Genomic DNA, 24,125 nt, shown 5'->3' with positions numbered 1-24,125 from the left:
TTTATTTTCATAGGGCAACAAACAGCAGGGTAGGACCAGAGAATCCTTCCTCACAAGTTCCAGAAAGTCAGCCTTTCGGTAGTCAGGATAGCTATCTTCAGCTGCCTGGTTGCCGGCGAAGCCTGGACGGTGGAGATGGCGGAGGGGGAGGAGGAGGGGGAGGAGGAGGCAGTCGCAGAGAGTCATCTAGCTCTCTTCCAAGTACAGACTATCTTACACCTTCGGACAGTAAAGACAGCCTGTACGGATCTACATCTACGCTTACAGGGGGACGCAGCAGTGATGATTCAATTATCATTGACAGGATACGGAAGAGCTTTGAACAGAAAGAAGAATTTTTGAGGCGGCCTAATCAACCCATTTCATGGAGTGTCCTTGAAAATGTGGTCAGAAATCAGCAACAGCATCATCATCAGCAGCAGCAACAACAGCAACAGCAGCTCCATCATAATCATCAGCAGCAGCAACACCACCTCCATCACCAACAACAAATTCATCAACAGCAGCAACTTCAGTACCAACAACAGCAGCAAAATCAGTGTTACCAAAATCATCCACAGACTGCAGCCCAGAATTCACAAAGCAGGGCAATTATTGCTAGGGAATTCTATGCCAGACCACAGAAATTTCAACGTCCAGTGTGGCCACCAACTAATTCTGCTTCGTCACTACCGTCACAAATTGCTCCACCTAGTGATGAAAGACAGGAATCCCCAGTGAGAACCACTAGTGCAAGAGTTAATCATGTGAGACCCTTGCATCAGAGTCTCCGTCGTGTTAAGTCTGATGTGGATGCTGAGCGGCAGTCCTCAGCATGTGGTAGTGAGGACAGCAGTAACCGCAGTGTGGCAGAGCACATACTGCCATTTGAAAGAGCATCATCTGAACCATGTGAGGACAGGAGTGTAAATAGGTCACAACATAACTCTCTCAGTGCAAAGTTACCGTACAGTCCTGTGATGCCCATTGAGAGTGCAAATTCTCAAGTGAGAAGTGTTCCTGCTGCAAACAGACCTGGAACAGGCAAGACACCCTTTGTGACTACACTGACACGCATTCATGAAAACATACCTGCCATTGACCGCAGACGAGAATTTGCCAATTCTCAGTCAGAATTTGCATTCCAGAATCTCCAGCAGCCAGATCAGAGGTAAGTTGCACACTTTCCATCACCTGTTGTTTAACTGCATATTGAAAATAAGTGATAAAGCTTTTTAACAGACTTAAAAGAAATTACGTATTCAGTTTTACCTCATTTTTGAAAACGGATTTTAGTTATTCATCAACATAGTGTATGATTATTTGGTGGCTGATACAGTTAGTGTATGCCTTGTCTTATTCGTAAAGTAATTTTTATAGATTATGTTTATGGATCACACTTGTGTGGCAGTAGAGAACTTAAATAAGGATGAGAAAGATGGGGAGGTGAACAAATCACGGACTGGACACAGGATTGTATGTTAAAGAAACACACTAGTGAAAAATTTTAAGTTCTCATCTTTCAAAGCTAAATGTCTTTTTGGAAGCTAATATGATTTAAAGAGAAAAGTAGTAAGTTACTCATTACTTGAACAGTTACTTTAAAGTAATGTAGACTGTATGCCCACTGCTTTTGTTCATTGTTCTTTATTTGTAATGTTATTGAGAACCACCATGTTTTAAGTAAGTATATTGTTAACTACATTTGTCAGAGTTGTTGACAGAAAAACATAAGCCACGTTGTCATTCAGTTTTTCTTTTTCATATGTATTTCATGTGCAACATTGGCTTTCACTATTACTAATATCAAATTAAACTATCTTTACCATAAACATTAATATTGTCAATGATGAATAATTCTGGGACCTTATTATGTTCTCTATGATAGCTGATTAAGTTTACATTTAGTCTGTCTGACCCAGAAAGGTGTATCCCCTTTTTTGATATGGGTGGTCAAGAAGACTGGCTTTCCTTTACAGGGAGTTACTCAATATCTCAGTAGTGCTGTTACATTAATCTAAGCAAAAACAAGGCAACATGCAGTTTATAGATACTCTGCAGTTCCTCATTTGAGTGCAATGGGCTCGTGGTAACTTTATGGGCCCTCACACTGAAACCATCGTTTTCATTTCTGTCACCCTTTATTTTGTTGGCAGAATGATGAGTGCCTAGATGTTGTCTTCACAAGATACAATGGCCAAGTCGGCAATGCCTGTGCTCTTCAGTTGCTGCAGTCAGCAATCCATACACTCTGCTACTGCCAAAGCGTTATATGGCTTCTCAAAGCTGGCTGATCATAAACAGTACAACTTGTAGCTGGTGTTGAACACTGATTATTTCCCTCTCCATCTACACTCCTGGAAATGGAAAAAAGAACACATTGACACCTGTGTGTCAGACCCACCATACTTGCTCCGGACACTGCGAGAGGGCTGTACAAGCAATGATCACACGCACGGCACAGCGGACGCACCAGGAACCACGGTGTTGGCCGTCGAATGGCGCTAGCTGCGCAGCATTTGTGCACCGCCGCCGTCAGTGTCAGCCAGTTTGCCGTGGCATACGGAGCTCCATCGCAGTCTTTAACACTGGTAGCATGCCGCGACAGCATGGACGTGAACTGTATGTGCAGTTGACGGACTTTGAGCGAGGGCGTATAGTGGGCATGCGGGAGGCCGGGTGGACGTACCGCCGAATTGCTCAACACGTGGGGCGTGAGGTCTCCACAGTACATCGATGTTGTCGCCAGTGGTCGGCGGAAGGTGCACGTGCCCGTCGACCTGGGACCGGACCGCAGCGACGCACGGATGCACGCCAAGACCGTAGGATCCTACGCAGTGCCGTAGGGGACCGCACCGCCACTTCCCAGCAAATTAGGGACACTGTTGCTCCTGGGGTATCGGCGAGGACCATTCGCAACCGTCTCCATGAAGCTGGGCTACGGTCCCGCACACCGTTGGGCCGTCTTCCGTTCACGCCCCAACATCGTGCAGCCCGCCTCCAGTGGTGTCGCGACAGGCGTGAATGGAGGGACGAATGGAGACGTGTCGTCTTCAACGATGAGAGTCGCTTCTGCCTTGGTGCCAATGATGGTCGTATGCGTGTTTGGCGCCGTGCAGGTGAGCGCCACAATCAGGACTGCATACGACCGAGGCACACAGGGCCAACACCCGGCATCATGGTGTGGGGAGCGATCTCCTACACTGGCCGTACACCACTGGTGATCGTCGAGGGGACACTGAATAGTGCACGGTACATCCAAACCGTCATCGAACCCATCGTTCTACCATTCCTAGACCGGCAAGGGAACTTGCTGTTCCAACAGGACAATGCACGTCCGCATGTATCCCGTGCCACCCAACGTGCTCTAGAAGGTGTAAGTCAACTACCCTGGCCAGCAAGATCTCCGGATCTGTCCCCCATTGAGCATGTTTGGGACTGGATGAAGCGTCGTCTCACGCGGTCTGCACGTCCAGCACGAACGCTGGTCCAACTGAGGCGCCAGGTGGAAATGGCATGGCAAGCCGTTCCACAGGACTACATCCAGCATTTCTACGATCGTCTCCATGGGAGAATAGCAGCCTGCATTGCTGCGAAAGGTGGATATACACTGTACTAGTGCCCACATTATGCATGCTCTGTTGCCTGTGTCTGTGCGCCTGTGGTTCTGTCAGTGTGATCATGTGATGTATCTGACCCCAGGAATGTGTCAATAAAGTTTCCCCTTCCTGGGTTAATGAATTCACGGTGTTCTTATTTCAGTTTCCAGGAGAGTATTTATATTTTATGTCTTTTATATAAACCATTACTATAAGTTTAAGTAGTCACTCCAGAGTGAATAAGTAAGTAGAAATCTACAGTGTCCCACTTTCACTGTGTCCTTAGATCCATTTCAAGACCCACAGAGGATGGACCTAGGCGTGAGAGGTCCTGTGAACGTATGCAACAAGTGCAACCTCAGCAGAAGGAAAATGTGGCGGAATGGCAAAGGCTTTCTCCTGAGCCTGAATTACAACCTGTTTACCAACGAGCAAGGCAGTTTGAAGAAGGCCTTCTGGCGGAGGACCGCACCAGCTTGTACCGCAGTGAATTGGCTCGCCTATCTGCCAAGAAGAGTGTACCAAATGTGGCTGTGCGAAAGCGTGAATTTGAGTCACGTTCGACAGCCTCTCCTCCTTCCTCGTCTGCAGTAACTAGGGAATCTCGAGAATCGAGACGTACCACCCGTGAGAGCAGATCACTAGAGAGTGCTGGTATGTTCGAATGTGCTATTGAATACTAAACAAAGTATGTGACGCATTAATCTGTGCTTATAATACTGACCAGAAGAAGTGTCCCTTTAAATTTATTATAACTTACAGTTGCTTACATTCTTGTGTATTTTGATAACTTTATGGTAAAAATAATATTTTATTTCAGAGAAATACATTTTCTCCATGTGATGCTCTTGCTAGTTGTTATCCTCTTATGCGGAAATTGTTCCTTGACATACTGAGTAGACAAAAGTCATGGGATAGTGATATGTGCATGTACAGATGGCGGTAGTATCACATACACGAGGTATAAAGGGGCAGCGCATTGGCGAAGCTGTCGTTTTTCTCAAGTGATTCATAAAAGGGTTTCCGATGTTTTTATGGCTGCGTGATGGGAATTGACAAACTTTGAACGCAGATTGGTAGTTGGAGCTAGATTCAAGTGACATTCCGTTTTTGAAATCCGTTGGGAATTCAATATTCTGAGATCCACAGTGTGAAGAGTGTGCCAAGAAAACCAATTTTCAGGCATTACCTCTCACCACAGACACGTAGTGGCCGACAGCCTTCGCTTAATCACTGAGAGCAGCGACTTTTGCATAGAGTTGTCAGTGCAAACAGCTAAGCAACACTACATGAAATAACCACAGAAATCGGTGTGGGATGTATGACGAATGAATGAGTTAGGACTATGCAGTATAATTTGGCATTAATGAGCTATGGCAGAAGACAACCAATGTGAGTGCCTTTATTAGCAGCACGACATCATCTGCAATGCCTCTCATGGGCTTGTGACCAAATCAATTGGACCCTAGACAACTGGAAAACTGTGGCCTGGTCAGATGATTCCTGATTTCAGTTGATAAGAACTGATGGTAGAATTTGAGTGAGGTCAGACACAATGAAGCTGAAGCTGTGGGCCCAGATTGTCAACAAGGCACTGTGCAAGCCGGTAGAGGATCCATAATGCTGTGGGCTGTGTTTACGTGGCATGCTCAGGCATTTCCACTCCAACTGAATCAATAATTGACTGGAAATGGTTATGTTCAGCTGCTGGAAGACCATTTGCAGCCATTCGTGGACTTCTTGTTCCCAAACAGTGATGGTATTTTTTATGGATGACAATGCACCATGTTACCAGGCCACGATCGTTTGTGATTAGTTTGAAGAACATTCTGGACAATTCGAGGTAATGGTTTGGTCACCCAGATTTCCCAACTTATATTCGAAAATCTGTGGGACATTCTCTAGAGGTCATTTCATGCACAAAATCCTCCACTGGCTACACTTTCGCAATTACGGACGACTGTAGAGGCAGCATGGCTCAGTATTTCTGCAGGGGCTTCCAGCGACTTTTTGAGTCTGTGCTGCATCAAGTTGCTGCAATACACCAGGCAAAAGCTGGTCCACCACTTTATTAGGAAGTATCCCATGACTTTTGTTGCCTCAGTGTATTTTATCATATTAACTGCCTGTTGTTTGTGATGAGGGAGATATTGTGGTGGGAGGACTAAATTGCTTGTTGAATTGTAGACATACATTTAAAAAGTGCTTAAAGATATGTAAAATGGTATTGACTGGAAAGTGAGGTTTCATCCTAATAGTGTGACGCACAAACCCTCTGTAGTTTGTATTTGATTTTGGAAGTCATTCGTCAGGCTGCCTTTCTCTTCTTACTGCCATGCATTCCTGTTTGATTGAGATTTACAATTCTGAGACAGGCTTGGGTCTCACTTGGGCATTGGCCCATAGTCATAGACTCATATCTCCTGAACTGTGTGTCATACAATGCTATAAGTTGCAGTTACATTCAGTAATATATGTTGATATTGCCAGCAAAATTTGGTGCAAATAAAATTATTAACAAAGAAATAATAAATTAAAACATCATGCCTATGAGATTCAGCTCCAACTACCATACACCTGCTTGCACTGTTATTGATATGAGATGAATTTTGTTGTGTGCTACATTGCGTAATTTCATTTTCATTCTGTAATTGTCTTTTATGCTTCAAAGTGTGGCTCAGATTTACTGAACAAGGTTTTATTTGTTTCGTATTGATTTCTTGACAGGAGCTATAATTTGAACAGTGTTTTATGCACATCATACAGTACATAATGTGACTGCCAACATAATTGTAGAAAATATATTAATTCAGTTATTGTTAACAAATGGGGAATTAATTGCTAACAAATAATACACAGAAGTACATACTGTTTTTGTTATTAAAGAGTGGCTCTGGGTGGATAATTGAAATGTGGAAAATTTTTCATTTATTGACATATCAGAATAGATTTTATTTACTGGTTCTCTTCCTCATTTATTTAATTTGTTGAATGCTTTGTATTCACACTGTTATTGCATTTATGTTTCTTGTCCTCGGTTTCACTTATTCTTGGTCCCAAAATTGTGAAGTTCAGAGTATCTTGTTTCCACATTCAGTCTTGCTCATTATGTTCCTTTTTTCCAACTGTGCAAGGGGTATTATAGCCAACTCTTGACAGCTGAAAGAGTGCAATATTTTTTTGGTGTAGGACTCAATAATATTAAAGTCACTATGCAGTTTGACATACCCACGTTTTATATAAACATTAGCATTTTTTTTTATTAATTTAGACATTTTTGGCACCTGAAAATGTAAACCATACCATATGGTAACTGAATGGCATTTTCTTCAGTTCTCATTTAATCACCCTTGTGGCATGTTTTCACTGTAGATGAAAACAATGCTTTGAGAATATTGTTTATACTTTTGGTGATGACTGACTCCATCAATACAAAACAGCATGTTCACAAAGCACAAAGATAGTGCATCGAGACAGGAGTAACAGATAAAATTTTGGCAGTGTTATATATTTGTTACAGCAAAATTGTTCAGGCTGAATTCAGTAACAGTTTATAATTAGGGACAGGAAAAAAATTGTTTGATTGTATTGTCAGCTTTGGTGATAGGTTTTGCCAATTTTGGTTTTAATTTCTGCCAATTTTGGTTTTAATTTTTGCCAATTTTTATGTTATTTGCTTCAGATTTTGCCTTTTTTTGTCAGTTATGGTATTAGTTTCTGACGGCTTCTTTTTGAAGTACTTTATGTTCTTATTTTTTCTTATTTCATTGTTCTTCTGTGTTATGTTGAAAACAAATATATACCTATTAATTACATTTTATTTATTCACATCATGGATCACATTTATTTACATTATCCAAAAAGAAATCATTTACATTAAACCTATTAAGTCTAATCAGTTAACTTCGCAGCAATACACTCTTCAAAGTGTTTCAAAATCAAGAATTGTCGTAACTTTAAAGGTTTCTTCTGGGATATTATGCCTCCTATCTGTCAGCATTTTACTATGGTTTGAAAACAACCACACACAGTCTGAATTTAAACATGGAAGACAAACTGCCTTCAGCGCAACAACAGACATTTGATGTCCACATATTCTGTGGGTATGGAAAGTTACTTTTCCACTAAGTAATGAAGTTCTAGGTACACAGAAATCTTTTTGCCATGTTAATATTAAGTGAACTCTTTATCACCTCATGACTGAAACAAAAAGTTAGAATGATGGACATTGATTATTTGGATCTGTGGCCATAAGAGTTGCTAGCTTAATTTGAAGGTGCAAACCGGTGTTTTCTTCACCTCTGCTTGAAGTATTTGTCCCTTCAAATTTCTCAAAGTCTCCAAAAATTCATTCTCCCACAATAATGAAGCTTCAATTTTAACGTGGAATGCAGTAATGGTTTTATATGGTAATATTGGGTTTCCCGATATTTTTTCCCAACAAATAATAACAAAAACAATGCTGTTTGGAGAGATCTTTAATCTGGTGCATCAGTTAAACTACATATTTTTGTAATATGCCAAATACGGCACTTAGTTTCATAAACGCATAAATCAGCATAGTGCCCATTCAGTGATCTCTTGCAAATTTGTTTCTGATTGTAAAACAGAAGACTAGAACATTTATATCAATATTAATGCAATATTATCTTTACTTTTCATGAATGATGTTTGTGGTGTCTTTGTGATTTGTTGCATAGACTAGGGCCTAAATTCCATTGAATGTTTATCAGACACCGTGTCTGCACAAGAAAAGTGACATCCATATTTAGTGTTTTTCATATTTACACTTGCTTATTATGGAAATATCTAGTTTAATTGATTTATCCTATTACATTCTCAAAATTGTATAACTTTTTTATGATAGATTCAAATGTGTCAGGAAATTTCATGTCGGCTACTGAAACTGTTGCTGGGTCAGAGATCTTCTGAAGCAGAGAGTTTATGGTTGCTTTCTTATTTATAGCTACTGAGGCCATCGTTTTTCTCAGGAAATAGACTGTTAAGACTATACACAATTCTCAGTGTTGAGGAAACAAAGTCAAAATTCGGCAGCATTCAGCGATTATCAGTTATCAATATTAATAAACTGCTGCCCTTAGATTCAAAACATTTTTACACAGGTATAGGGAAAATGCCAAAGTTAGTAACCTTTCATTAAAACTGTCTGTTTTGCCATAGGTCACTAAAAATCATAAATTTTTTGTTATCTTTAATTTTATCATTTACATGAAGTTTTCCTGTCCCTACTTATAATAAATTTGGACATTTAGTTGTTCAACTTGATTTCTTTTCTAGAAAACTCAAAAATTTTGTGGCTGAAGAAACTAAAATATCTGTATATGGTAAAGGCAGATGAGGCATAATGAAGATTTCTAGTTTCATGGGGTTTTGTCATTTAATTTTCTTATTTCTGTTTAAAGCGCTTTGAGAACACAGGCTTCCGAATAATATTATATTTGCTAGATGGTTTTAAGGAAGAGTGAACCACGTCTGTAAAATTTTTATCTTAAATTTAAGTAGTGACTTGTACTTGTCTTCTTGAAATAATTCTCATATCTCTCAATGAAGGAAATTAACTATACTATGTTAATTCTTTTGACTGTTGACTCTCCACTGATAGCAATGGTAGACACTCAACTCATTTTAAATATAGTACCTGTGACCCACTTTAAATACTTTCATGTCCATTCTTAATTCTAATAGTTTAAAATAGTCAGCTTTTCTGATTAAATATTATGAGTGAGTAAAATTGCATTATTGTTCAATTATGTGGCAATAGTTGAATACATTTTGTGTTGTTTTAAGTATGAAATCTGATTCTCAATTTACATGATGTCTTGTTCTATGCATAGAACTCTCTAAGAAGAAGAAAGATGGTGAATTAATCAACACGGGGGTCTCAGGCAACCGTATGATTTTAGTAGGCAGTACAAAGCTACACTGTGAACCTCCTTGTGATTTCAAGCAGTTTAATGTTGCTCCAGGTATCAAGTGTGTCACCTAACATTTAACACAGAGTGTCCTGTGCTAGAATTGTCAATGAGAAACAGCTTTTGAAATCCCCTGTGCCTGTGTTCTAATGTATGGCCACTGGAATGCCCTATCTGTTTTTTTTCCTTTTTTCCTTTCTTTCTTTTTTTTAATCTGTGTCAATTTAATATGATATAACAGCCAGTATACATAATGTTTGTGTTTGCTGTTAATGGTCTCTTTTCTCATGCTTTGTAAAAAATGAAGTTTGCTTCTGTTGAGTCTGGTGTCATTTGTATTAGTTTGCCATGTAATCACAACAGGCTGAACAAATTGGACATCTTTTTAGGTTACAGATGATGGGTCATTTGGAATAGTGCTTCATGGAGAGAACATTTGACTGGCTGTTCACAGCTTGCAATACATAGCTGTATAGTTACTTTGGGAGTGGGAGGGGGGGAGGAGGATGGGGTGTTGATGAAAGTACGATCAGCCAACCTGACTTGTGGTTCCATGTCCTGAGGAAGGATTTGCCACGATCCATTTTTTGTCACTCATTGTGTCACTAGTACCTCTTCAATTTCTACTTCCCATGTGCGTATAACAGGCACACTTAATCACAGAAAACTTATTACTAGTCAATGCTGTGTTTTAAAAAAAATTTATGTTGTTTTGATGATTGGTGTTCTTACCTCTGATTTTCACTCATTTCTTGTGTCCCTTGTTTAAAGTGCTGTTAAGTAGGTCTGTACATTCAACTTAGTAGTTAATCTACTGCTTGCCTCCTCCTGCTGTAATCCACCAGTTACTTTAATCCATGTTTGAATTTTTATTCACTCCTTTATTTGCATCTATGGTGTAAAAGTTAAATAGCAGTGACAATAAATCACTGAACTGTCTTAATTGTTTTTGACATCTTCATTATATTTATTTATTGTAAGAATTCTGCCAATCCCTAGATTTTTATGCACTAGGTGTAACGTTTATTGGTTCATGCCTCCTGTGGTAGCAAGATAATAGTGTGTCCCTCTTTCATAGATTTTGGTTGCAAGATTGACTAACAATGTGGGTCTAGTATCACTCTGTGTCTGTTTTGGAAGGTATTTTATCTATAACGCTTGGCTTCATATTTTCCAGGACTGTATAATTGTAAAACTGAATCTCTTATTTCTTCCATGTCAGCTTTTTCTTCCTCCACAAGACAGTATTCTCTACTTTCTCAACAGTTCTCTCTTATCAGTTCTGAAATTTGTATTTTTTTTTATGCTGCTTGTCAGATTTGTTTCCACTATTTTTTATTCCCACAGTTCTGTACATGTGCTTTTGTCTGTATGTATCATACATCAACAATGGATTCTCTGGCCTCAATTATTTCTATTTTAAACATACTAAACTTCATTTTTGGTTAAATTGTTGGAAGTGTTTTGCTCAGTCTGGTGGGTATCAGTTTCAATAATTTCAAAGTACATTACTCAATTTGTCAGTGTCACTTTCTGGTATAGTATTTTTTAATTCTATTTATCTTTGACTTCCTTTTCATAGTTACTAGGTTATAATCACAATTTGTGGTGTCGCCAGCATATGCCTTTCAGGTCATTGCATATTTCTGATAACATTATCTAATCATGGTGGTGAAATTGATATCTTGTCTTCTGTTCTTTTTTCTTTTTTTTAATTATTCCATTTCCTTTCATGGATTTTTCTCTACCTATTGCCTTAGGCAGAGTGATCTGCCATTTGTCTTTTCTATTATTGAATACCTAAGAAAGCTAAGAAATTCGTGAGATATTTTTCCTATTTCCCTGTATTCATTAAGTGATATGAGCATTGAATGTGGCACGGATGGGTTCAGTATGAATTTATTGGAATTCTCAGAATAATAGGTCTGTCATTGATTATTCAAGGTGATTTAATTGAAAACCAAGATTTTTGTGTATTACAGTTTCTCAAATTTATTATAGATCCAGAAAATTTTCATCACAGCAATTGATAAATTACGCATTAGATCCTGTGCTTGAAGTAATTTCCCTCTTTCTCATTTCCCTTCAGTAATCTCATATAATCTAAATTTAGCATAGGAAAAGGAAGCTATTTCTTATGAGACGCAGATTGAGAAGACTGCATATGCTGTAATTGTAATGCATTGGTTTCCATTGCCTTCTACCACCCCAAGTCTTTGACAGATGCTAATTCTCCAGTTTTCAGGGACAGATCTGTCACAAAGATAAATTGACACTTCTTAATTATATCTACTACCCTTAATGAAGCACTGACACTGTGATGGAGACTGATCATTTCTGAGACCTTCGATTATCAGAGCAAAAGACTTCTCCAAAATCATAAGAAAACTGAGATTATACTTGGAATTTCTGGACTTCTACTCAGTGACATGAACCACTAGACCTGTAATTAACTTTCTTCTCAGTTTCCAGTAAAAACTTGTCAGTTTCTACTAATACTGTAGGTTTTTCGGTGTTATGCAGTAACTGTGATTTGCATTTGTATTCTCACTAAGAGCTGCATGTTGTGTTAGAATGTAAGCACGTAATGCACGGTGATAAATTCTCTCTCTCTCTCTCTCTCTCTCTCTCTCTCTCTCTCTCTCTCTCTCTCTCTCTCACACACACACACACACACACACACACACACACACACACACACCATCTTACAATGATAATTGAGTATGTGAGGTAAGAGATTTTGGATTATTAGGTGTGTGTCACAATCACACTCTTCAGTATGTAGTAGTGATCAAAGTGAAAGGCTGACCTGTCTTCTGCTTAGTGTGTGTATTCTATTAAATTTTCACACTATAGTGATCTCTGAAGTGGTTCAGGTTTCCCTCAGCAGCTTGTTTGAGTGCTACCTCACAATCAGCTCCTTCTTATTTTTTGGCAGTACAGCTCTTGATGGGGCTTGGCCTCATCAACTTTCCTTTCCCCTTACATCTCTGTTCTCTGCTTTCCTCTTCCATCCTCAGATCCCCATATTGGTAATGTCAACCAACACATTGTTGAGCCATCTAGCTCTTGGTCAGTCCTTCCTTCTGTTGGAATACAACCTGCCTTTCATGATTCATTTTGGCATCCTGTCATCTGTCATCCTCTCCATATGTCCTGACCAGCTTATTCTTTGAGATTTAATAAATTTAACGATGTCTTTCCCTTGTATAAGCTCTCACATCCATAAATTTTTTGCATGGTTTTTCTTTCAAATTACCTTAGATTTTTCATATTTGCTTCTGTCATTGTCCACCTTTCTGATTCATATGTAGCAACTGGTTGTACAAGGGAACTTGCCATCAGCTGACAATAATAAAACACCCATTAACTTCTCAGAATTAGACAGCACATTGTATGTGTGTCTGAACTCAATTTTTTATTTGATATTTTGTCTCGAAACAAAATTTCAAGAAATTTGTATAATTCTTTCATCTATGTAACAAAACTTTTCCTTCTGTTTCGTGAGAGATAAAATGTACTTTTTTTCTGCCCCCTTCACAGAACCACCTAGTCATGAACCACCTGTGCGCTTACGTGCACGGTCCAACTCAGCTGAATCGTGGGCTGCTGCAGCTCGAAATCGAATGGCAACAGCTTCACCAAGATGGGAAGATGAGGCAGCAAGGGGCCGTAGTTGTGAAAGGGATAGAGAGAAGCTGTGGGACAGAATTCAAGAACAGAACAAGGACATTAATGACAAGGATAGAAACTTGGAATGGGATGCTGGAGAGGAGCCACTTCGACATCGTGCTGTTAGACAGGATTCTTACTTGGCTGCTGTGAGGACACCATTTGGTACAGGTATGATTATAGTTAAGGTTGTTTTAGTTGTTTACATTTACCATGTGTATTACAATGTTACTTCAGAGAAGTTGAGAGTGCTTGTAGCATTATTGGGTTTCTCAAAATAGACTTGCTTCCTCTTTTTATTTTTCCTGGTTGCTTGTATATATGTTTCTTTATCCATGTGTTCTGCACATTTTGACCATATATTTTAAAAATTCACACGTCCACCATAACCTTTCCACTAAAAATGCAAACATTTCCAGTGCCATTCGGAAAACAAATTGTTTTTCCTACACCATTGCAAAAGCTTTCACTGCATTGTCACCACTAGACTTTCTTTAAATGCTTTTACAGATTTTTCATATCAATGTTTCTACAAAATCATTTCACTATCTACAATTCATTGCACATTATTCTTTTATTTTTCTTTCATGATACCAGTATTTCCAGAAATTCTGCACTCATATGTGCTATTGGGCAAACCTACGTTTCTAGCATTTGTAGACTTAGAGAAAGCTTTTGACAACATTAACTGGAATACTCTCTTTCAAATTCTGAAGGTGGCAGGGGTAAAATACAGGGAGTGAAAGGCTATTTACAATTTGTACAGAAACCAGATGGCAGTTATAAGAGTCGAGGGGTATGAAAGGGAAGCAGTGGTTGGGAAAGGAGTGAGACAGGGTTGTAGCCTCTCCCCGATGTTATTCAATCTGTATATTGAGCAAGCAGTGAAGCAAACAAAAGAAAAATTCGGAGTAGGTATTAAAATTCATGGAGAAGAAGTAAAAACTTTGAGGTTCGCCGATGACATTGTAATTCTGTCAGAGACAGCAAAAGACTTGGAAGAGCAGTTGAACGGAATGGACAGTGTCTTGAAAGGATATAAGATGAACATCAACAAAAGCAAAACGAGGATAATGGAATGTAGTCAAATTAAATCAGGTGATGCTGAGGGTATTAGATTAGGAAATGAGACACTTAAAGTAGTAAAGGAGTTTTGCTATTTAGGGAGTAAAATAACTGATGATGGTCGAAGTAGAGAGGATATAAAATGTAGACTGGCAATGGCAAGGAAATCGTTTCTCAAGAAGAGAAATTTGTTAACATCGAGTATAGATTTAAGTGTCAGAAAGTCGTTTCTGAAAGTATTTGTATGGAGTGTAGCCATGTATGGAAGTGAAACATGGACGATAACCAGTTTGGACAAGAAGAGAATAGAAGCTTTCGAAATGTGGTGCTACAGAAGAATGCTGAAGATAAGGTGGGTAGATCACGTAACTAATGAGGAGGTATTGAATAGGATTGGGGAGAAGAGAAGTTTGTTGCACAACTTGACTAGAAGAAGGGATCGGTTGGTAGGACATGTTTTGAGGCATCAAGGGATCACAAATTTAGCATTGGAGGGCAGCGTGGAGGGTAAAAATCGTAGAGGGAGACCAAGAGATCAATACACTAAGCAGATTCAGAAGGATGTAGGTTGCAGTAGGTACTGGGAGATGAAGAAGCTTGCACAGGATAGAGTAGCATGGAGAGCTGCATCAAACCAGTCTCAGGGCTGAAGACCACAACAACAACAACAACAACAACATGTGCTATTGAAATGTTAAATCATTTTAAACTACTTCTCTCACTTGTCACTCAATGATACTTTAATGTTGGGATCAGTGTTCATAAATGCTCATATTGAGGTAGTGTCAATATCAGTCTTTGGTGAATTGTGTCAAATGGTTACTGGCATATCGTACTACTTTTGATAGATGTTTGTGCGGTATAGTGTTGTGTTTTGTGCTGTTGTTAGTTGCAACTGTAATTGTAAAACTCAGCTGTTGGCGCACAACCTATACATGTGGTGTTGGTAGTAGGGGATGGAAACACTGACATTCACAGTCTCAAGTGATGGAAGGCTCACTATAAACAGTACTACATGTCTTTGTTTTTTCATGAGACACTGAGGAGAGGTATGCCACTACCACATTTCCTTCTCTTTCACCCATTATCTGTACTGATTGTTGAAGAATATTTTGAAAATTTTTGATAAGATGAGCAATTTGTCTAAATTCTCATTATGATCAGGTCTACCCTCCAGTTATTTATTTAAATTTGTGCCAGTGTACCTCTGAGACATTGTACAACATAATATACATAAGGAAAAAGCTATATTTTTCGTCTGTATTATTTTGATATGTCAGTAGTCTCTGAGTAAACACAAAGTGCTGCCTTATCATTTGTGATGTGATTCTGTGAAATAGTTTTTGTTAAATTCTGAGTGGCATAATTTTGTTTCTGGATGTATCACATGTCTTTGTAAAATGAAGTTAAATAATTCTTTGTTCTTTGTAAACAGTGCTGCACTGCTTCAATGTGCTTAATGAAAGGCATTGCAAAACCACCAAAAGCTGCTGGTGTGTGTGTGTGTGTGTGTGTGTGTGTGTGTGTGTGTGTGTGTGAGAGAGAGAGAGAGAGAGAGAGAGAGAGAGAGAGAGAGAGAGAGAGAACTAGCTTTGGGGTCAAGGAATGATTTTCATCATGAATATCGTTACATCAGATTAAAAGGCAGATGCTGCAACTGATAATTGTGTATTTAATGTCAAGGATCATTCCTTTAACCTGATTTAATGATACCTTTGACTTGAAGATAGCCACTTTACCAAAGCCGGTTGTCCATAAATAAATATGCATAACAGCACCTTTTGGTGCTTTTGCAATGCTATTCTTTAAGTATGTAATTTTTTGTTGAATTTCTGCATGTAATTGTGTCAACATGTCATTCTCAGCATAGCTCTCACAAAAGCATAGCAGTTTTATTTAATTTTCAGTTTTTTAACAGAGTAAGTGTACAAGGAAAGCTCCAGTACACGCAAAACTAAACAAAATATTTTTATCCATCCTTTCTCATTGAATTCTCGGCTAAGCAGATACACCGCTCCAGTCATTTTCAATTCTCCAGCATGATTTGTGATACGTAACATCACATGTTCACAGTCTCGTCGAAAAGTATGAACAGTGTGTATGTAGAACAATAAAAATGCATGAATGAAAAAGAAAGGCTATAACTGAGATAGCTGCAGTAGAGTTCTTTGCCTTTAGCACACAGTTATTGATAGTGCCTTCACTGCACCCACAGTTTCAGAATTTTTTTGATAGCACTTTGTACATGTGTTAATTTATTTTCTTTAGTTAACCTTGTTTATTTTATGCTTGTGCTTATGTGTATTTTGCTACCAGAACGACCCAACAGGCTCATAACACACCAGACACCACAGTCTGTGACCGAGGAGGAGGGAGGACATCCTGTAGTCTCTTCTGTGTGTTCTCAAATATCCCCTCCTCGACCTACTCAGTTAGATATACCCAATCCTGCACGTCCTGCAGAAATGGGTCCAGGTGCTCCGGCAGCTGAGGGAGATGCAGTCAAAGGTTGGGGCTTGTAGCTGTTGTTACAGTTTGTACAGATGCATGCATTCCGAGTATTAAGTTGCCTTACTAACACTGAGCAATGGCCAGAACCTAATTTATGTTGGTCATCTGGTAGGCTTGCACAAAATTTTCAAAACTAATTGTTTAAATGAAGACGGAGCCTTTAGTACTGACAGAAAAAGAAAAGTTAGAGGTATAATTTACCTCATTTCTGTTCGAATGTGGTGTATGGCACATGCACTTGTTAAGGTAAAGCAGTCTAATAGATTAAAGAAAAAAAAGTTTGGGGTAGATCTGAATACAATGCAGAACAAAGTCTTTAATATGGTTTATAATACAGTTTTAAAAATGTTACGTACTGTTGCACTGACAAAATTTTAATTTGAGTACTGTGTACGAAACTTAATTTGCTTGCAGAAAGAATTTCGTGATGTATGTTAAATATGATTCATGATGGAGGTGTACTCCCAACAGTAGGAAATAATTCTATTTCACGTCCTTGTCTTGTCTTAGTGCCTGTCATATGTGGTACAGCCACTCAATCCAGTCATGTGCTGTAGCATATTTACAAATGTGCTCTTACCAAAATTTTGTCTAGAAATCTTGGGAAGCGAAACTTCCTGACATTGCCATAGTGTAATAGTTGTGAAGTACTCAATTAGTATTGCATGAAAGTCATTCAGTGCTGTGCATTAGTCAGGAAGTGCATGCAGTATTTTTTATTAAGTTACTGTAAAAGTGCTGGTTGCATGCATGGGCTTGCTGTGGCTTATATGTTTAGCAGTCTAACAATGAAAGTGGATTATGGATTGGTAGCCAAGAATTAAGTTCAGACAGTTTTCTGTGTGTGTCACTGTATGACCTCCAGAGATGAAAGAGTATTATTTTTTGTGGTTATATGAATGAGTGAAAGTGGGGGGAGGGGAGGAGAGAGAGAGAGAGAGAGAGAGAGAGAGAGAGAGAGAGAGAGAGAACATGCATGCACAGACTTATGTTTTCCTTTATAACATGATTCTCTTTTAAGGGTTGGTAATCCTGAGTTGCCATTGCCATTTTAAAGTAAGTTATATAAACCCTGCCACAGGACAGTGTTTTCCCCAAAATTTTCCACTGGTCTCATAATTTGTAGTAGAAAATATTGACTTACCAAAATGTACAACATATAAGTAAGTGATAAAATCTTCTTGGGTTATCATCTGAACCATGGCATCATGTTCTTGCAATGTTTTGAAGCACTGGAAACTCATTGAAATGTTGTAACAACATGAAGCCACAACTTGGCTGATAACCTGAGAAGATTTCATCAGTGAAATTAACCTAAAAAGCCTGCACCCCCACATATAATTATTCATTTGTAAAATTTATCAGGTATTTAAATGCTTGAAGAATAACTACATAAGACTACATAATTCTAGCTTTGTGACAGGTATATTGACCTTTTAAAATTAGTGGCTTGGATAAGTAAGCAGATTGTACCAAGGCCTGTTTTATACGATTTCTGGTTAAATAGTTAGGTCAATGCAGTATGGTTGGATTTGGTTGGGAGTGTTTTTATAGATGAATCCTTTGATGGTGCTTAAGTAATGTAAGCCTTTTTTCAGTTTATTAAATTTAATACAGTATTTCTAGTAGCCCTGGTTTGAGAGGATTGTATGTGGGGAATAATGCTGTTCGCTAAATGTGGATAGAATCACAACCAGATTGTTGTGATTAAAATTTAATTGTTAAATTGGTAGAAAAACAGAAATTGTAAATCTGCTGTTTGTGTTTAGTTGACACAGATGTCATCTAATGAGATACATGGGTGAGCAAAAATGTGGAAACACAAAAAACCCAACATAGTGCCATGCCTAATACATAGTAGAAAAATGTTGACATTCAAAACAGCTTCCTAGTCATCTCAGAATGGATAAATACAGGTCCTGTGTAGTTTATTCTGTACTCACTGCAAAGTAATGGAAAGTTTAGGTAATGATATGGAGACAGATAGCTATCACACACCCTTCTCTCCAAAGTAGGCAGCAAAAGCTCCATCATTTGGGATCTAGTGACTTTGGTGGCCAGGAGAGATGTGGCAATTAATTCTCCTGGTCACAGAACCAGTCCTGGATGAAGCGAGTGTTTGAACAAGTGCCCTGTCATCTTGGAACACAGCATCACGATTGGGGAACAGATGTACCATAGGATGGACCTGATCAGCCAAAATCGTCGCATAATCCTTGGCATTGATGTGATTTTGCAGTGTAATAACATTAGGGCCCATGGAATACCAAGATATGGCAGCAAGCAGTCTGTGTTGTAGGCTTGGTATGACATATCCCAGATGTAAATTGTGCCAGAAGTTGGAAACAATATAAAATGAGACTCATCTGATGTGATGGCTTTCTTCCATTGCTCCATAGTCAAAGTTTTTTGGCTTTTCCCAGCTTATGGGCATTATTTTGGTGCTGATAGTGTTTCTGAGTGCAACATTCAGTTCTGCAATAACTTTTGCAGCTGTTGTTCCCTTATTTTTCGTCACAATCCTCTTCATGATCATTTGTCATGAGGACTCAACATACACTTTCATCCCTTTTGTGATTTAGTGGATGATAATTGTCTGCTTTCCTTGTATGTGGTGGAAATCTTCAGAAGTCTTCAATATGGTGCCTCTTGAAATGCCAGACACTTTGGCTGTCGTCATTATGGAAGTGAGCACCAACAATTTGCCCATGTTCGAATTCACTTAGCTTGAGACATAATTCTACACAGAACACTGTCTGACCACAAATGATGCAACATATTGAGAACATTGCACAGCTTCCATTTGTGATCAAACACAAAATGCTCCCTGCAAGCTTGGCAAGCATCTGTAATTAACTTCAAGCATGCATTTCTTGTGGTATGTCCATATTTTTGCCCTACCTTGTAAATTGGTTGTCTTTTGTGCTCACATCAGTGGAAGATCAGACAAAGATACAATGCAGAAAAACTGGGATTTTTCTAAGGTTAACAGGTAACAGTGCCATACACTCTTGCCATTCTAGCTGGTTGGAAATATCTTTTCCACTAAATGGTATGGATGTTGCAGATGTGATTCAGAGTGATTATAGCAGGAAATGTTTATTATGTGCCAGAAAAAAAATTGTGATTCATGTCAGCAAAATAATTCAAACTTGTACCTAAAAGACTCATTTTATCATTATAGGCTGAACGAAAAATATTTATACTTTTTATTATGTGTGCTAATTTATCCTCTGTCAAGTGTTCAACAATAATGTGCTGAACTGCTTAACTTAGGATCTTATGGTTTTTTTCCTTTATTTTGAAGGTAACACAGGCCAGCCTAGCCCTCACATACCTGTTGTCACCAGAAGGCAGAAAGCAACAGAGCTAATAGGTATTTGTGGAAATTTACTCATGAATACTTTTTAATTTTAATAAGTACTAGGAAGAATTGATTTACATCCAGTTATTAGCATTGTGAAAGTATCAGAACAGATATAATTAGTACAGTGGAGGAACATTTTGTGTGTGTTCTACAAATATTGTCACACAAAATGGATGCATACAACTCTTTAATTGTTGCATTGTTGCTGAGGAATTGTGTGCCAGTTATCATGTTATTGCTATTGAAAATGTAGAACTCTGCTTAAATACTTTGTTGTCTGATGTGTCATAGGTGTTTCATTATGTTTAACCCTTTTGCAGGCTATGAGGTTTGTACTGTATTTCTTCACTGTGTTTATGGGAATATGTCCTATCACTTTTGTGCACTTCTGCCATCTTGTGGTAGTCATTGCACCAATTGCAGTTTGTTTGTTTAGAGCCATGAAAAATGGCTCACCTTGCCAATTAACATTGTTTTAAATGTTTTTAGGTTTCTGGGAAGAATGCTTACCACTAAGGTAGTTATTCAAGATGATAGAGAAGTATACTTACCACAAAATTAGTATGTTCTTTGTGGACCTTGAAAGCATACTTACCACCAACTTAGTGGTTTTATAAACCTTTTGGGCATAATGCCCTACCACCTCTGGTTTTGTGTGACATCACTGTTAGGTCACTACTGTAACCACTTGCGAAGTCAGAAAAAATTGCTTAGTTTTTACTCGCCACCAAGATAACAGCTCACAAAAGGATTGCGGGAGATATGAACATCGCCATAGTTTTTAGTCCTAAATCACAAAAATAAAATTATCAAAAAAAAGATCTATATGTTTGTCAATCCATATTCGGGCAAAGCATTATGCCATTGTAATCTTGAAAAATGGTTTCCTCATTAGGAAAGAACATCTGTACCATAGAATACACTCAGTAACTTAAACTTTCTGGTTAATGCTGTGTCTTTTTGTGTCCTCAGATTGTAACAGTAAGGCTCACAGAATATAATGAATCAGTGACTCATGTGATCATCTTCATAGCCAAGATATATGAGGTTTGTTAGAAAAGTATCCGATCTTTGGCAGGGGGGGGGGGGGGGGGAGGCAGACTTACCTGGAGCGCTGGACACCCAGTCACCATCAAAATAGTTCCGTTGGGACTCCATACACTTCTCCCAGTGGAATTGCCCTGTTGGAAGCACGCTGAAAAAGCCTCTTACGGAATGCTGTTTAGCTTGCCTATTGTTGCTGCCATAATGTCCTCTCTTGTCTGAAATTGCATTTCTTTCAGTGGCATCTTGATTTTGGGGAACAGCCAGAAGTTGCAGGGGGCTAACCAGGAGTAAGGAGCCTGTTGGAGCTTGGGATTTTTTCTTTTCTCTCTCTCTCTCTCTTTTTTTTTTTTTTTTTTTTTTTTTTTTTTTTTTTTTTTTTTTTTTTTGCCCCTCCCAAAAGTCTGAATCAAATGCAAGGAATGAATGTGCTGGAACATTGTTGCGACTGATATGCCAGTTCTTGTTAATGGCCAAATCTTCAGTCACAATGGAATTTGCCGAAAAAGTGCCGATGCCCACCTCTTCGGAACTTTTTTTGATAGTCACACATCACCACAGTGTTTGCTTTGGCAACGATCTGATTATTTGCACACATTGATAGCCAACCAGAGTGTGGCTCACTCTGCACTGATGTGCAGCTATCTTTAAACCAGTTTTATTGCTGCTTAATCTGTGTGATGCCCGTAGCTTCATCACCGAAAGCCATCTCAATCTTCCGAATGGTTTCCTCATGGCTGTCACGCAGATTGTCAAAATTTGATGCAGTAGCACTGCACCAGTTGTTCTGTCATTTCCCTTGCAATGAAAAATCCATTCAAGTGCTACACGCTATCTCACTCATCTCCTGCTTGCCCCCAACTGACATTGCCAGCATGTGGGGAAAAGATTCACACATATGCACGAAAGATCAAGGTTGGCTCATGCAAATGTACTACATTCAGATCCAACAGATGTTCGTAACGGATACTTCTCTGACAGACCTTGTACATAAGAAAAGAGTAGCTGTTGAAAACTATTTTCTAGGTAGCATGAGAAATTAACTATGATTAAACTGCCATTTTGTTTTTGTACTCACACAAGTTGTAAATGGAAAGGATAAAAATCAATTAAAAAAATAAATTCTGTCCTGGAGGCGGTTAGCTGTTGCTCCCTCAGTTATAAGAAGTCACTGATACTTATTACTAGGGCTCACATAATACCTAAATGACTGCACTAACTGAGTCTATGTCTTCTAAGACTTTATGAATAGTGGCCTCTTCATAATGAATACTGTTAATTTTCATGTGCTAACAGGCATTAAGTAGCAGCATTTTGCTGCCTCCCCCCCCCCCCCCCCCCCTCCCCCTTCTCTTTCTCCTGCCCCTTTCCGATATTTGCATCTACTTTACTGCCAGTGTTTGTTTTAATATTAAGTAGCATAGGGAAAAATGTATTGGAAAGATTTACCAAAGGAATTTTTGTTGAATCCTGCCTATTTGTTTAACGTGGCGTGTCTAGGAAACCTGCTGCCTCAGATTGCTGTACAACAGTTCAAACAAATCGTATTAATGATTTTTATTATGAAATGAACTATGACAATACTTAACTTTGACAATAACACAGAAGCATCACAGGCAAATGGCGACTTGCAAATAATAAATCTCTTCAGTATAAACAATTCCTAAGTCACCGGTCTTGAAGTGCCTTATCTCGATGCTGTAGAAGTGGGTCACAGCCAGTCGGCACGGCGCTTATGTCCTCTTCGTACAGGAGCCGCAGCTGTCGCATTGTTGTCATAGAGTGTGGTTGGTCAGCGTGCAATTGGCTGACATCTTATTCACAGCCCTCTCTGTTCTCTCGTTTCCGACTGGCGTTCCGGTCCTTGACTGTACCCCATAACAATTTCCACTCGTTTCCACTAAACACTTGAGTGGGTAGACTTATACTGTGCTTATTTGTGTCACTATTGGGCTACTTTATCATTGCAGCCTGGTGATTTCCTTAATTAACTTCAAAAGTGACACTTGAGATTTTCTTACATTTATATATGTAGGTGAATAAGCATATTCTTATATTATAGGTGAAGAAGATCGGCATGCGAGAAGAGTATCCTACCTAAAGGCTACATGGGGAGATAGGATGCATGTTGATAGTGACCTGGAGTTAAGTGACTCGGAAGCTCCAGTATTTGTGGAACAGAGAAGGTAATTTTTACATTTATTTTGGATATACAGTTTCAAAGGAGAGGAAGTACATTTCATTGGTTTTTTTTATATTTTGTTCAGTGTTAATGCTACATTTTAAAAAAATGTAAAATGTGAGAGGCTAATAGCCTTGTTCGGAAGGGCTGGTGAAAATGTCTTTGTCCCTCATGATAAGTGAAGCAGCACATGTAATAGTGAATGGTGTATAGTGGTAGTACTTGCAGTAATTAGCGTCACAAGGCAAGTAGTTGTGGTGAATAATACTGAAGTTATCTGTGCACAACAATGTGGAATTATAATCATGGACTATGTTAAATGATGATGGTATTATGGAAGAAAGATGGTACTGCAACATCATCATTAAGAGGTCTGTATTACAGTAATGTGGAAAAAGATTGACGACATGTTTTGGAGACACATAGGAAATCCTGCATGTTGACGAGTTCTTGGCAACATGAACTGGAACTGCAGAATTTATGAAGTGCAGGATCTGTTATCACAGGAAGCATGTTGCTGCTGGTGGACAAAGCTCCTTCATGTAATTAAGAATAGAGCAAAACAAAATTGCCTGAAGTTTAGCACTTGAGACCATAAACACCAGTTCAGAACCTTCTGAAAATGTTGTGCTAACTATTTTTTTCTATTAATCCTCATGAACCCTAAAAATAAGACTTCTTGCTTATTTACGATCAAAAAACGAGTTGAATCCAACCAGCATTGAATCAAATAACTTATGTATTCAGTAGGATTAATTAAGGTGTCTCAACAA

At 38.7% G+C, this 24,125-nt stretch overlaps 1 protein-coding gene across 1 annotated transcript in view; it reads left to right on the top strand.

Annotated features, from left to right (window-relative positions):
* The window catches only part of LOC126252267 (uncharacterized), a 640,413-nt gene that overhangs the window by 514,121 nt on the left and 102,167 nt on the right, over positions 1-24,125 (top strand). Inside the window, exons 7-13 of the mRNA XM_049953140.1 lie at positions 14-1,150; positions 3,865-4,232; positions 9,434-9,565; positions 13,055-13,354; positions 16,565-16,756; positions 20,067-20,135; positions 23,233-23,356. Of these exons, the coding sequence (XP_049809097.1) occupies positions 14-1,150; positions 3,865-4,232; positions 9,434-9,565; positions 13,055-13,354; positions 16,565-16,756; positions 20,067-20,135; positions 23,233-23,356 (2,322 nt within the window). The remainder of the gene's footprint in view (positions 1-13; positions 1,151-3,864; positions 4,233-9,433; positions 9,566-13,054; positions 13,355-16,564; positions 16,757-20,066; positions 20,136-23,232; positions 23,357-24,125) is intronic.

This window comes from Schistocerca nitens, chromosome 4 (assembly GCF_023898315.1).
Source record: "Schistocerca nitens isolate TAMUIC-IGC-003100 chromosome 4, iqSchNite1.1, whole genome shotgun sequence".
Classification (NCBI taxonomy): Eukaryota; Metazoa; Arthropoda; class Insecta; order Orthoptera; family Acrididae; genus Schistocerca; species Schistocerca nitens.
The sequence above is the reverse complement of the archived record's forward strand: the minus strand, read 5'-3'. Positions and strand labels throughout refer to the sequence as shown.